The 16622-nt window shown below is 41.2% G+C and overlaps 1 protein-coding gene across 6 annotated transcripts in view; it reads left to right on the top strand.

Annotated features, from left to right (window-relative positions):
• The window catches only part of LOC134661088 (bromodomain-containing protein 3-like), a 32970-nt gene extending 17949 nt beyond the window's left edge, over positions 1-15021 (top strand). For all 6 annotated transcript variants that reach the window (XM_063517012.1, XM_063517009.1, XM_063517008.1 and 3 more), the window contains 6 exons: positions 1025-1153; positions 8776-8837; positions 12267-13349; positions 13579-13721; positions 14145-14334; positions 14885-15021. In XM_063517012.1, coding sequence (XP_063373082.1) covers positions 1025-1153; positions 8776-8837; positions 12267-13349; positions 13579-13721; positions 14145-14334; positions 14885-14950 — 1673 coding nt within the window. In that variant the 3' untranslated portion in view covers positions 14951-15021. The remainder of the gene's footprint in view (positions 1-1024; positions 1154-8775; positions 8838-12266; positions 13350-13578; positions 13722-14144; positions 14335-14884) is intronic.
• Positions 15022-16622: the final 1601 nt, after the last annotated feature.

Raw genomic sequence — 16622 nt, 5'->3', positions numbered from 1 at the left:
TTAACATAAGCACCACTGCTGGTTCTGGATGACAATCCAAAGTGACAACTTTAGCTTTATAATAGAGATGCCCCAAATAGTGGTTTTGGCCGAATACCGAATAATCGGCCCCTCTCTCGGCCGAATACCGAATATTCGGTGACCGAATATTCGGCATGACATGCGATCATTTTGAGTCACAATTATTATGAAAACTGATCGCCAACAAAGCTCAACGTTAGATGACGTTAGCTAAGATATATTTTTGTTGAACAGAATTAAAGAATAGAGTCAAACAAATCAGACTCATGATAAAAATAAAATGTTTTTTAATCAACAAATGCTCAAAAAAGGGTCTTCGTATTTAACAACCTTCTAAGAACACATTCTAAATATACGTACTTAGTATTTGGTTATTTTTATTCTGCAATTTTTCTTTTTAAGTAGGTGCAACAGATATTCGGTATTCGGCCGAATAGTAGGCAACATTAAGCCGCGTCTCCATATCGCGCGGCATGCTATCGAACATTGGCTCGCGCGGCAGCCGCGCGCAATGGATACCGGGCTGGCTCGCGAGCCAACTCACTCGCTCGCGGGGCAGCCCGGTATCCATAAAGGCCTGTCTCCATATTGCGCGGCAAACTATCGAACATTGGCTCGCGAGGCAGCCGCGCGCAATGGATACCGGGTTGGCTCGCGACCAACCCGGTATCCATTGCGCGCGGCTGCCTCGCGAGCCAATGTTCGATAGTTTGCCGCGCAATATGGAGACGGGCCTTTACGCGCGGCTGCCGCGCGAGCCAATGTTCGATAGCTTGCCGCGCGATATGGAGACGGGGCTTTAGGCCGAATACCGAATATTCGGCAAAGTGGCCGAATACCGAATAGTTGCCGAATATTCGTGGCATCTCTACTTTATAATACGATGAGTGGAAACAACTATGAATAAACTTAAATATTATTTGGATTTGTATCGAAAATTTAATTTATCCCAAATTGTTATGTCTACGATGTTAATGTGTACATTTGTCTGGTTCGTGTCCAGAAGGCTCAAAGGAAGCACTGGCCGGCGGCGGCGGCGGCGGCATGTCCTCCTCGTCCAGCTCGTCCGACTCGTCCAACTCGTCGTCCAGCACCGACACCAGCTCCTCCGACACCAGCGACAGCGAAGCAGGTTAGATTTCGTGGCGGCGCCGCGCCCACACTTCCCCGTTGACCCGGTATACCAGTTCTAGAGGTAGACGCTCCGACTTACTAACTCATCAAAGTCATCAAACAGTATACGAAACGTTCGTGGTGGATCTCGTCAAATTGCGCAAGTTATATGGTTAATTCATGTGCTTGCAGGGTGTATACTTTTAACTTTTTATTTATAATCATGGCGACATCATCTTGGCCCTTAAATCTCATGTTCATCTGATATCATAAAATATTTTTATTTATTTTAAAAATTAAGACGTGTTATAATTTTTTTTTGTCTAATAACGCAAATTTTGATTATGGAACTGGGATGTATTGGGTCAAAGGAATAACCGCAGTGCACGGCGTCGATTATAAAACTAGACGCATGCGACACGCGCCGAATGAGCAGTCGCCGCGCCCCTCTGCGCTTGGTCATAGAGAAAAAAATACATAGAGTGCTCACTCCATACATCAGTTTTAGTACCCAAAAGACTATTAGCATCTAGCATCGAGTAGCGGAACTATCAGTACTGCTACTTGACAATAGATGTAGCACCGACCGGAAAGTCTTATCTCAACAGCATAAGACTTTCCGGTCGGTGCTACATCTATTGTCAAGTAGCAGTACTGATAGTTCCGCTACTCGATGCTAGATGTAGACACTGAAATTAATAGTCTGAACTGATGTATGGAGTGAGCACTCTTGTCTTACTATATTTCTCTATGGCTTGGTGGCGATGGCACGCGCACACGTACAGGCACGCACACGCAACACAGCTGCACAGTATGTTTACGTAAGACGCGCGTGGTCGTCGGCGCGTGTCACATCGTTGCGGCATTCGATTAATTATTAATCCGCTGTCCGACGTCGACGTTCACGACGGCCGTCGTCTATGATAAAACTCGTAAGATTTTATCAATGCAATAGAGTGGTACTATTTCGTACCGCATGATGTAAATTACAGTTTTATTGTTAGATTGTAATAATACTTGCATTTAATTAAGAAAAATATTTCAATACGTAAGGATTCTTCGTAATGCTCGACACCTTTAATGCCTAACATTAATCTTTGTTTACAATACATTTCGGTGACATGGTTTTTACCTATGCCAGTATTCTGTAGTGCGAACGACTGTTGTCTATCCAAAATAGATTTTTTTAATGAGAGATGTGGCAGTTATTATACAATATGTTTTCTAGTCTCTGTATTGATGTCAGTGACAGAATGAATGTCATGGAGACAACTGTGTCGCCCATAGTTTGAATGAGATACATTACACACTTGTCATTATATTGAAATATAATATATACCTACATATAAGGACTAGTATAGAATGGCGCGCCACCGCACCGTTCGCCCCGCAGCGCGGCGCGGCACCAATATATATGCGATGTCGTATAGAAAGTGACGGGTGCCGTACATCGTCTGACAGGAGGTCGTGCACGTGCAGCCAGATGTACTAGTCTTTAGGGCGCTTTATTATTTTACTCTTTAAGAAAATCTTTTACATTTTATAAGTTTTATTTATTTAAGATTTCACAGTAAGATTATCTCGTAATTTATTATGGTTTACCTTTTTGTGGCAATCGTTATTTTTTTATCCGATTGGTGAAAAAAGTAGGGTATGTTTTTTTATCAAACGGTGTTTGTGTATGGTTCAGTTGAAAGATTAATTATGCGTCCATTAATTTGAATGACTGATTTGAATGAATGAGGTCAATTTGTCTGATTTTGCGTCTGATGTTGAATTTTTCGTAATGGCTTGCAACTGACTTTTGGGATGCATGCCATTTGGTTGGAATGTGTGGATGAATTGACTCAAACCCTAATGGAGTATGAGCGGCCAAAATACATTTGAACAAATGATATTCCATGGGCAACTTGCTGCAAGGCGAGGCGAATAAGTCGTACCGCCAGTGTTTAATATATGAGTGATGTGGTTAGGTCTATGGCAATATTTGTCGTGGATCTATGGATCGATTGCTCTTTAATAAATCTGTCGTAAATTTGTGGGAAAAGAGTGAGTGAGTACTGAAAGTGTCGTAAATAACTTTGTTTACTGTGATAACGTAGAGGGGATACCACCTAAAGTTTTGATTCAATGTGAACAACCAATCCGAAGTCTGCCCTGTAAAAGAACAAAACAGTTGTTATGAGGAGGAGAAGCCAGCTTTGGTGTTCGCTCGTACCTTGTCACGTGCCGGTAAGAAACGATTTTTCTTTGGTTGGCTTTCATAAACCAATAGGAAATACCTTTTCACATTAATATTTTTAACTATGTCATGTCCTCAAATGCGGCGTTCTTTCATTTGCATCCTTAATATATCGATATCTCTTTATTATAAATTCTTATTGGAAACTTCAGATCTCATGGTACTAATTGCTTTCGAGTGTGAAATTTAAATGAATAGCGACGCGCTCTTAGGAGGGATACTTAAGCAATAATAGTCGTTGGAGGGAATAGTGATCTAGTTGATAGCGCGCGGGTACGTCCACACACGCGCGAGCGCGAGCCCGCGAGCGAAGAGGAGCGACCCGGCGCGGCGGCCCCCCCGCAGCTACGTAGCCAATGCAAACAATTGTGTAAGGACGGATACCAAGCAGCTAGCAAGCAAACAGTACAAACACACCCTGCCATCACTTGCCTTGCCTTGCCCTGTCTTGTTCAATTTATATGTTTATGGACGACGAGGATCCAACTTTGTGACATGTTCTAGTTAAAAATTTTATCACTGAAAAGGTATGTTTTATTGGTTTAGTGCTTGATACATACATTTGATGCTTGCTCTCATATACATTCTGAATTGGCGAGTGAGCTTCGTTGACTATCTTCAAAGTAGAACGACTAGCACCGAAAGCTGGCCTCTTTCCTTCACAAATTGTTTGCATACATGTTAACTATTGGATATTATAGATTTAGCCGTATGATTATTTATGTATTGATTACATGTCGACTATAATAAAATGTTACAAACAGACTTGATAAAATAGATAAAATATGTATATTTCTTCAGGCGGCTGGACTACTGAACTCTAAATATGCATTGTTGTGAATAAAACAGACTGTTGGTTATTTATTTATTGTATTAACTTTCTATAACTTTGATACAGTGACGAAGCATAAAACTTTTATACAGATTATTTTAGTATGATTTGAAACTAGTTTAATTTCGTAGTTGTGATTACAGTATATGTGTAGTAGAGTTTTTGAAAATACAGTCGATAACATACGAAACATACTATGTATTTATAGGTACCTATAGCATAATATTAATGTTAATAATTCTGAGTTACTTTAAATTTTTCTTTTAGATTGTCAAGCAGTATTCGAAATAACACTGGAACTATGTAATTATGAATTATTTGTGTTGTAACGGAAAAATTGTTGATATACATATATATATGGCCTAAAATTTGATAATTTTAAATTATTGTAGAAAAAATGAAAACATCACGAAATAAGAATCAGGACAATTATTCTGCTGGTGATTGTATTTGTGTATTTACAATGTTGTTTCCCATCTGCTAAGGGTCGAAGGAACCAAGGCGGCCGCGTAGGCTCGCGGGCGCACTTTTTCATGGGACACCAAAATGCTATGACTTAAATTGGATGAGTGCTTTGCGCACATTTTTGGACATTATCACTGCAAACTAGTCCAATTTATTATTTTTTTTATTTATTTATTTAGAAACAAACAGTCTCGTATTGCTACATTGGATACAATAGCATTTAGTAATGTAGTAGACTTACAGTTTCCTTAATTGGATTATATAAACCTGAACATTAAAATATGAAAATACATAAGAATTATGAATTATCTATATAAATCAAACATACTTAAACGGTGTATTAATGAACAGTGCCAGAAAACTTGAAAGTTAACAATTATAATGCCTGTTGAATACATTGTAAAGATAATCGTTTGAAATTAGATAGTGTTTCAAGAAAAATATCTACATTTTGAAACTTTTCATCATAAAGCCTGCACGCTCTCCTAATGAAACCGTGTTTTGCATATGAAGTACGACTACGGGGGATATGAAAGAGGGGTTTTTTTCTACAAGCTCGCTCACAACGCCGGGGTACTCTAAAAGAAAGAGAGTGTATTAACGAAGGGGCATCGATGATGTTATTAATAATTTTGTAGAGGATCAAGACATCAATACGTTCGCGACGAGAACTCAATAAAGTAGTATTTTGTCTTTTCATGGAGGTGGTATAGTCTATGTATTTATGTCCAGTGCGACAATTAAGACAATTTAGGTAGCTAATAATTCAGACGTTGAATCATGTGTGCTTGACATTACTGTGTATCCATCCAGTTGTATTGCTCGCGGTCTGGTTCTCGCATCGCGCGCGCCTTGGTTACTTGCCTCGATTTTTGTATTTTTATATAAAACTAGTTAAATTGTTCGACTGTATTGAATTTAAGCTAACAATTTTTATTAAGTAATCGCTTATCGAAACACGGCAGATTCTTTTACATTCCCGATGAGTTTTTATATGTAAAATCTGTAAATGCTTTGTGCATTTTTGTAAGAATTTTTAGGGGCAAGTACAATTTGCTAATTGCTTTGAGATCCTACTGTAAGTTAGATGATAGTGATATTTTTCTTATAAAGTTCCTTCTTTGCCGAATCGGCAGTGGGAGGGCCTGAACAAATTCTAGCGCATTGTATGGTTTAGTATTTGCCATTAAATTATGATGACTGTAAAGTGTGCTACATTTATAAATATTGACAGTAATGAGTGCTGCAATAGGTTCTCGAGTCTAGAGGGCCAGCATTGTGTAAAGACAGTGATATGGTTTTCAGTAAGTGGTACAATTAGTTACTTGAACGCAACATGTAGACGTAACATTGGTGTAGAAACTCGGCAGTGTGCTTACTGGACCACTGTGTTACATTTTATATAAGGTTTTTATTTATCCATCGAAATTACCCTAAAATTCACTAGACACTAAGAATGAGTGGAAAAACATTGTATATATTTCAATATATATAACTAAAATATAAGTAAATCTTTTAAGTAATTTATGATGCATTTTATTTTTATAATCCTGAGATCTGAAGTTAAACCAATGAGAAATAATACATTTTGAAGGCATGTCGAGTGGCTATACAACGACGTGTACTTGGGTATTTTATTAAATTGGTCCATAAGTCGCGAGGACATGACGTGACGGTACGGTAGGTATAAGTCAAATATTTCAATGGTAAAGAAAGGCCCGTTCATATAATGCCGAGCCAACATGCGTACCAACGCCATTTGTGCACCAACGAACTGGCCCACTTCGTAGTGCCCGTCTTTACGAACTAATATAAGTCAATGGTATAAGTATGTATGATGCGAATACTTCGGAATTAACAGATGGTGTCATTTGGCACGAATTGAATACAAGGTGTTTTAGCAGATGAACTTAAAATATAGTATTGATAACTAATTGTAAGTACGATTTTCATCAACCGGCTGGCCCGAGCGTCGAAGGGCTTACAACTAAATCTCATTTCATACAAACCGCCATTCGGAAAGATACAACCGGGTGACTCCTTCATGTTGTGGAATGTAATGATAAACACCCCTCCCCTGCCCCCTGCATGAAAACAAGTTTTTATGCAGAGATTGCAGAGGGGGTCAGTTATCTCTGCAGCTTACCTACAGTACCTACATTATCTACTCTACACTCTACAGGTTGTTTATTTAGATTCCGTAAATTGAGACTTGGTAATTTCTCAAAAATACATGTATTAATGTGAAAGTGTACATTTTGCATAACGTTCAGTCTGAGACAATACCTACTATTAAGTTCTCCATTCACTTACATGTATTTCAATAGGCTACATGACTAATTTTTTTTATGGTATCAATCGATCGGGTTTGTTTTTAGGATCAAATGTCTATATGGGACCCATTGCATTAAAGTAACACAAAAGTCAGAAATTGTAGTCAAAGGCCGACAGTCGCACTTCACTCGCGAAACGCCCTATACAAAACGGCCAAGGGCCGTGACGTCATCGCCCATCTTGTAGTATGGACAAAACAAGAAAATTGCGTTTTTGTCGGTGAAATATTGCGTTTATGTATATAGTTGCTATACAATATTTTATTGCATGAAATGTAAGGAATCGAATGGTACCCTTACTTTCATCGTTTTTGGAAGTTAAAAAAAACTTAAATTTTGAAACTTTCAGGTCCTCTATTTTTGTAATTTTTCAATATTTTATTTTAATATCCACATTATTGTGATAAATTGCTTGTTTGCTATCTATTTTACTAGATTTTGTTATAAAATTCAACATGTGTCATCATCCCTACTAATGATTTATATTATAATCGAGTAATCGACGGATATCATTATCATTGTAAATTTCATTGCAGGTAATGTCACGAATGTATTACCGATTGTACTTTAACCAGGTGGTAAAAAGTTTGCCTCGAACTTTTTGGACTGTTTTACCTACGCGTTTAGAATTACTTATTAAGGTGTATTCGGGTAATGCCAAATACTTATGAATGCCGGGCAATCCCGAAATCGACTCTAATTATGAAATGTTAGGTAATCTTCGGCATTACACGATATTGTGTAGTATTTACCAGAATACATGGTACAAAAAATATACATTACACCTAGTGAGAAGACGCAAAGTACATACAAAACGGCTAGAACATGTCAAAGGTGTGTTCAGTTGTTTGCCCATAGGCAACAATTAAAGTGGTTAGACAAAATAACACAAAATAATCGAAATATTATACTACTAGTTAACTTGTACCTTGAACACGTGTGACATGTGTTTAGGCGTAGGTATATAATTTCTGTGTTATACTTACATATGCAGATGACAGACACATGTAACATCGTTTTTGTTTAAAGAAAGTAACACCAGAAGGCGATCTACAGCTGGCTTCTTTACTCCTACTCGTAAACGTGGAATACCGTCGAATTTAAAGATTTTAAATGGTCGCCACACATACATTGCATACTACCCACAGTACCTACATTGGGAAAAAATCAGAAACTGTAAGAGATGGATGACTAAAGGACCATGCGTCAAAATGGTCCAAAACCCAACAGAGCTGAGAAATATCTTATTTAAATGGTATTTTTACAAATTTCGTTTCGTTATAATACGATGGACACCAAGTTGAATTCCATTGCAGAACTGAAATATTTAGGTGAAAACAAAGCCAGCGTAACACGAGCGAGACGTCTATAAACAGAGCATAATATCGAAACTTGCACCTATAGGTACTGGTCCCTTCAAGTGGTCTGTCTGTACATAAAAATAGCAAAGTATTTAATGAGCCAACTCTCAACTCTGTTGGTTTTATGGTCCAGGTTACATACAAAGTTGCCCATGCCATTGCCAAGCCTCTAGAACCCAGCTATGCGTTGGATTGGAGTAAGTAGATATAGGTGAGCTTGCTGGGGCTTGGTAACCATCTAAACAGGCCATCAAGAATTTACGTTTCCTCCTTTATATAAACAAAATGGATGATCATGTTCATAAATCACGAGGCCCCGTATAGGGTCTGTTTGTCAGCTTAGCGATGTCATGGAATTTGTTGCTGAACATGTATTGATTAGGCCGAATTGTTTGCCATACATTTCAGGTGCCGGCACGAAACCGCCCAAGAAGAAGACGAAGAAACAACCTCACCCTGCGCTACCTGCGGTGAGTATCATGTTGACCTGGGCGAGTCTCATACTCGTATTGATCGATACGTCCGCACTGACCTAAATAAGGCTGGTTTTAGTGTCACGCGGACCGTCCGTGCGGAACGCTCCGCACCGGACCAATATGTATTAAGTTCAGGGAGCGTTTTAGAGTAAAGCTGACGGGTCCGCCGCGCGGACGACCGTCTGCGTGGACAGCTTTCTCATACAATTTGACGGTGCGGAGCGATCCGCACGGACGGTCCGCGTGACACTAAAACCAGCCTAACGGCCCACAAACGCTAAATGTAAGACAAGCCTCAACGAATACGCGCCAGCTACTCGGTGAGGTAGCAGAGGTAGTAGGAGTTTTGTGGCGGATCTTTTAGTTCGATGTGGACGCAGTGCATAACGCGCCGGTTCGTTATTAGGTACAAGTGAAGATAAAAATGAAGATACTTAAGGAAATTGAAACATATTGGTACCTACCTATAGTAAAGATAAACTGGGGGACTTATTGAGCCCCCCTAACCCTAATGTGGTAAAGTTTTTTTTATGCAGTGCGGATGGTTACGGAACAGATGGCTTCCGTTCTGGTTAACCTCGGTTGATAAAATACGAGTATTACGTTTTGCATTTTAACCCTAGTAGGAAGTAGTAAACGGTAGTAAACATGTTTCAATATCCTTAATTATAACTGGGCTATAGTCTGACTCTAAATCTCCCGGAATAAATGTAAACAAACATACGACACTGTCAAAGTGCTATGCCAATTCCCTACTTATTGGATTAACAATATTAATTTATATATTGGTATAATGGTATTTTAATAATAGTCTAGATTAAGAGGTGTCACAACCTACCTTGCCTTGTGGCATAGAGTTTGTTTGAGTCCCGAGGAAGGACATAGGATAGTTTTTATCCCAGAAATCATCCCTTAAAGGGGTGAAATTTTGTACGGGGACTTAACAATAACTGCATAACAAACTTTGTCGATAGGAACTGTCCCGCTCGCGCGGGTAGCACCGGCGCTGGTGCACGATTTAGTTGAAGTTTGGCATAGAGATAGTTTGAATCCCGGGGAAAGACAGGATATTTTTTATGTCGGAAGTCATCCATAAAGAGGGTGTGGAAGTGAGAAAATAAATGAATTGCCTGTTAATTGGTGTAAGCAATAAAGCATTATTCTCAAAATTATTGCTATTAGATTTTATCCAGGCGCTATGCTTTAACTGCTGGAACTAATTCCACGCAGACGAAGTCGCGGGCAAAAGCTAGTACTTATATAAGTACAAAACTTTAAATATCTCAAGCGCTGCAAAACGTTTTATTTAGCGGCCACACCTTTGTTTACATTAATTCCATGCAAATCAGAATCAGACTAACTTGCAATGGTGTTGTGTAAATCTTACTGGAGCCGTTCATAGTATTTTTTTTTATTAAATGCCCGGCCGCCACTATGCTGCATGAAATCGCACGCGCGTAATTGGGTACTTTCCTCTGCATAAAATAAATTATTTCACACTGTGCACGAAATAAAGCACCAGATAATTATTAGAAAAACAAAGATAGCAGTTATTTTTATGTACTATGTATTTCTATAATTTTAAATTGGATTGAAATATAAAAAGTAGGTGAGTTGACCGTGACTTCACTCTCACTACACACGTTTTCATATAAATTCCATATTAGAAAACCGTTTTGACAGTTCTAAAAAAGAAGCTGATTTGACTAGTAGGAAAGTAGCCAATTATATTGCTGTCCCGCCCATGATGTCGGCTGTCAATGTCACTGTGCGAGCGGGACAGCAATATGTAACGAGAGAGATGGCAACAGTCGGTCAATGTGCGAAATTCCTTGTGGTAACGGGTACAGTCGGCCAAAAATGTGGTCTACCACCCTACGGTTGAGGTTCGTTTGAACGTCATGAAACAACAAGGTCGATTTAATATTATGTCAGTGACAATTGTCAACCTTAGCGACCGTTAGATCTCGCAGAAACTTTTGTCAAAACTGGTAGACCACTTTCTTGGCCCACTGTACATACCTTTGGCATATACTTATAGTATAGTCTAAGAGCTACGGAAATAGGTATGCAATTTATAGAGCAACGAAATCCCTCTAGTTAGTGTGCCATACTATCATGAATTAATCCGGTCGCCTGGCAGCAGTTCAGCGGTGGGTGTGAGAGTAGATGGGCAACAAAGGGGTTGTAAAATCAATTGAAGGTGTGCAATTTATAGAGCTCTGAGTTTGGTGTGATATAATAGCGAATTATGTATTTAATTTAAATATAACAATGCCAGGCGTTTTATTTAGGGGAAAAGTAGTGCCAGGTGATGAAAGTACACAAACCACTTGAGCGTCTACAGGAAGACCACGAGCAAATTGCACCTGACTCACAATTGCTTAAAGCGGGCCACACACACCTGCCGCAGGGGCAATATTGGAATTTGACCCTTAATTGCCTCCTTAATTGTGATGTGTGTAGAGAAGCAGGGGCAATTTTTAGATTGGGCCTGCAGCAGGGCGGCACGGGCGCAAGACCTTCCTAGCTCCCTAGATTGTATCTACCGCCCTGCTAGGTTGTTACATGTGTAGTACGATTGGGGCAATTCCAGTCAGTTCATTGGCGACTACCGACTGCTTTGATAACACAGGAGCCATTCTCGTCGACGTGCGTTCAGCGAGACTATCACTTACACACTGAGTGGCAGGCTAGTGTGTAGAAAACAGCCTAAAATTGCTCCGACCGCCGTACGACCGGTATTGCCCATGCGGCAGGTGTGTGAGTGGCCCGCTTTACGCATAGTCGTCAGCGAGACTATCACTTACACACTGAGTGGCAGGCTAGTGTGTAGAAAACAGCCTAAAATTGCTCCGACCGCCGTACGACCGGTATTGCCCATGCGGCAGGTGTGTGAGTGGCCCGCTTTACGCATAGTCGTATATGTCTTCTACTTTTTCTTAACACTTACCTAGGCGTAATCGAACAGAGTAGTACTATTATTTATTCTGTGTATAGAGTGCAAAAAGTAGAAGACATATACGTAAAGCATGCAGGCGCTCAAGTGGTTTGTGTACTTTCATCACCTGGCACTACTTTTCCCCCAAATAAAACGCCTGGCATTGTTATATTTGAATTAAATACCTACATAATTAGCTATAATTACTACTACACTTTATTTTTCCTTAACTAAATTCAAAGAGGCCTTAAATCGTCTGATCGTAATACCCAATAAGGAATAAATTATGTAATACATGTTCTTTTTGGGTTTCTTGTGACAGAAACTCTGCAATGAATCTTGGTGTTTGTCAGCAGTATTATCGCAATTATCCATTTTATTCTTGGCTTGACAAACATCAAGGGCACTGTGAGATGTCCGTTTCGCTACTTGTTATATAAAATCATAGTATACTTTGTTATAGTCAGCTTGGAAATCCGCAGAAAATCGTTCCACCAGTGCCGACGGCCGGTAGTTGTTTGCCCGGGGCGGCGGCAGGCGCGGGCGCGGGCGACCCCGAGGTCAAGCCCCTCGTGGAAGTGAAGCCTCCCGCGGAGGTGAAGCTGGCCCCCGTCGCGGACGCCAAGGAGCCGCCCGCGGCGCCCAGCGCGCGCGCCGTCCCGCCCGCCGCCGCGCCGCCCGCCGCCCCTGACTCCTCTCACTCCTCCCACTCGTCACATGCGCCACACTTGTCGCACACGTCGCACACATCGCACCCGTCACACGCGGCGCCCGTGCGCGATACCGTCGACCAGAAACCGCCCGTCAAAGCCGAGCCCCGCAACGGACTCGACAAAGCAGACTCCTCGCACTACATTGATCCAATAGAGCGCACCCTCGCCAATCTCGAGCGCACCCTCAAGGCCGAAGTTCCCATGGACGTCAGCGTCAGCGCTTCCGAAACATCCATGCGTCTCGAGAACTTCGCCATGCCCAAACCGCAGATGTTGGGCGACTCGACGCACCAAAATTTAATGGCGCACCTCGGTGGACTCGCCGAAATGTCGCACGTTCCCGACCCGATCAAGTCGGAAATGTATCCACCGCACAACGGCTTCATCGATAAGTGCATGCAACAAGAGCGCGAGATGGTCCGGAGCGACGGGGGGAACACGGGCATGGGCGGGATGACGAGCGTGCCGCCGGTGCCGTCCATGTTCGACCCGGCGCCGGCCGCGCCGCTGTCGGTGATCGCGCAGGCGCACCACGCGGCGCCCGGCGCGCCGCTCGCCGCGCCCGTCAAGAAGGAGGATGCCAAGCCGCTGCTCACGCCCAAACCCATCGAGGATCTCATCGGGGTCCCGCCCATGGTCCCCAATAACATGGATAGAAACAAATATGAAATGGATAAGAAAATGGAGGAATCTAAAAACAACTTTGCTCAAGCTTTTAAGTTAAAACAGGAGCAAAACCTGAAGAATGCGAGCTCGTGGTCTTCCTTGGCCCAAGCTGGAAGCCCGCAGAGCGTTCCTAATGTGAGCTCTAACAACCAAATAAAGCAGAAGCCTGTTATGGATACTTTCCAAGTAAGTGTTGGCTTATGTATCGTAAGGTCACGTCGGCACTTACGTGTCTTGTGCGGTAACCCTAGCAGTATTAAACAGTCAAGAATCTAAGGATTCCTATTATAATGCGGACTAGTTAATAATGAGGTGCCGAACAAGCCACCTACGAGTGCTGACGAGGCCTAAAAAGCTTGGAGTGTTAATAATCTGAAGTAATATAGAAATCTACATGATTGCTTTTCATTGATAGGAATTCAAGAAGCAAGCCAGGGAGAAAATTAATCGGCAGAGGGCTCTTATTGAGCAGCAGGAGCTCCGGAGAAAGGAGCAGGCGGAGCGAGAGAGACAGCGCCAGGAAACGGAACGGAGACATCCCGATGACGAAAAGATGAGGTAACTTGGTACTATCCAAAAATCGCCTGCATTTTCTATGTTTATTTTTTAATAAACAATAAGACATAAAAGTCATCATTAGAGCTCCGTATAAAACTTTGTTTACGGAGCACCTATATGAAATAAGTGAAATAACATTGGGCTTGAATATCAGCTAAATACGTTATAATGTGAAATCATTTTGAACCACGACCATAATTTGATTTTGGATAAGGGCTAAAAAGATAGATAGCTTAGTTTCTAACTTTCTACAGTTATGTCACAAGTTCACAACCGCAGAGTTTCTAGCTTGTTAAATTCCAAGCAAGATACATTTTCAACATTTTTACTTTTAGATAATATAAATATAACGTTTTCTTGTTCATTCTATCCCTTTAACCTAAGAATGTTATGTCCTAAGTTTAACTACGTAAATGTCTTCAGGGCACTTGGCGGAGTCCGCAAAACAGAGACGGGCGACGTGGCGTCGCCGAGCGTGTCGCCGGTGGCGCGCGCGTCGCCGCCCGCCGCGGCCGCCGGTGGCGCCGCCGCCGCCTCCGCGGGCGACAAGCCCGCCGCCTCCGAGCGCGAGCGCCTTCGCCAGCGCGAACAGGAGAGACGTCGTCGGGAAGCGGTCAGTATACTCATGACATGACTCACCACAGCCTGTCGCAAAACTCGTAAAGCTGGCTCCACATTTGTATCATTTTGCCGATGCCTAAGTATGGACGCTCACTTTGGGGACTAGCACTGCACTGATCTGATCGGTGCTCGGATCTGTACATTACGACACGTACAAGCTTCAAGAGCGTGTCCGTATCCCCTTTGATGATCGGGGAAAAACTCAAGATGGATCGCGGCGTATCACATATCAGATCATATCCGCGTATCACGTTACAATGTCAAAAAACGTCTATACTTACCGATCTTGATACGCGAATCCGATCGCGAGTTGGCAACATGGATTGCGCGCGATCAGATACGGCGAGTTGCATGATCGCGTTCTTTTTTTGCGTCCACAGCCACACTAACGATCATGTCATCACGCGTATATAAGTCGGAAAACGATACAGCAAAATGCTACAAGTGTGGACCCAGCTTTACATCCTGACGCAGCCGGTTTTCATTAGTCGTTTATAAACAGACAGGAATGCTGAAAAATGTAACAATTTTTGTTGTTCCAGATGGCTGGTCAAATTGACATGAACATGCAGAGCGACCTAATGGCTGCATTTGAAGAATCTTTGTAATAATAGTTAGACGACCCTAGTTCTACAAAGCAAAATCGTGACGTGTACAGTCGACGTCAAACACATGTTTATACATGATCCATTGTAATAAGGTGAAACATGTAAACATATGTTTGACGTCGACTATACACACTATTAATGTACGAACTACTATCGTACGCCCTTTAAACGATTCTTCTTGCTGTTGTGGTTGCTGACGTTTTGATCGCTATACATAACTTTGTAAATATAATTAATTAATTACGTATAGGGACGCAAAATCAATTGCCAACTCCTGTCAGTCAATTCAATTTTATATGCTGACAATATTACCCGTACTTCTAAAACGATTTTGTTTATAGAATCGTACCGTCGATTGCGCAACGCCCGTACTGACAATTTATAATCATAAGTAATCAGTGTGTGCGGTGAAATGTGACTCCAAGTGAAATAGTGATTTGTGCGTGGAACCATTGACTAACATGTGTATAAGAGCTGTGAATAGGATACTTATATTAAATTAAACTGTTGTACCATCAATTTAGATTTCGTGTTCGCGAGTTAAGAGCCTCTCGTAGGAGGTTGCATTTTAAAATTATGTGTAATATATAAGTTAATTGTAAGTTCTTAAAATAAACTCTCTTTACATTTATAAGCCACAATTGTTACGGGGTTCGGGTTAAGGGTTGAAATGAAAAGCAGTTGTCTACCCGGAAGTATGTTTGTGAAGATGTCTGATGTGCGCGATACATATGCATCTCCACCACATTTGCTGAGTGTGTGGAGCAGCTCGCTATCCGCCCACTGCGCGGCTCGGACCACTAGTCACTTTCTCTAGTCACACTTCTTTTTCCTCGTCTGTCTCCTTCATTCTTTGGACCACAACACCTACCCTACTTAAAGTAACCCTTAGCTCAATGTTTGCCGCTTAAATACCTTATATAATATGATGAGTGATGAGATAAATATGTATAGGAATAAAAGGAAATATTTATTTGTATATATGTAGTATATAATACCTACTGTTGCCGCCCGGTCATAGATTGACGTAGTAATCAAATTAACAGTGGTAATGGGTATTTTTATTTATTTATTTTAACAAATACAGTGACGATAGAAAATGTGTATCATACATAAATCCTAAATGCCAGAATCCAATAGACGAGTGGCCACCAGGGCTGCCAGTACATAATTTTAGATTATACGATCCAGTTCCTGCAATTATACGAAATTCGATTGCATTATACGAGAACGTAATTAAAAAAAATCTATTATTATTAAATTGATATTTTGAAATAAGAGGCGTAATAAGAGTGAAAGAGAGGGACACCCGCCATTTGCGATCTACGATTTTTGAAATTATAGCCCTGACGTTGACGTACGGTTCCATTAAATTGTATAACAATATTAACATACTGTTTTTTGAAGTATATTGTCAGTAGTTTGACATCGGTTTTTTTTCGTATCCAATTATACCGATTGACCACCTATACGTAATAGATACAAAAAAAAAATCCATTATACGAATTTCGTATCCAATTCTACGATCTGGCAGCCCTGGTGGCCACGTAACGGACCAAATTAGAGGTATAAAAAGCGGCAGTTTTAGAGAAATAAGTGCGATAAAGTGACTAGTAGTGCTGGGCTGGAGGAAGACAGTGTTATCCGAGAACGAACCTTGTGGCCTTAACTA

Source organism: Cydia amplana, chromosome Z (genome assembly GCF_948474715.1).
Source record: "Cydia amplana chromosome Z, ilCydAmpl1.1, whole genome shotgun sequence".
NCBI classification, from domain to species: domain Eukaryota; kingdom Metazoa; phylum Arthropoda; class Insecta; order Lepidoptera; family Tortricidae; genus Cydia; species Cydia amplana.
This window is presented reverse-complemented; position numbering and strand designations above follow the sequence as displayed.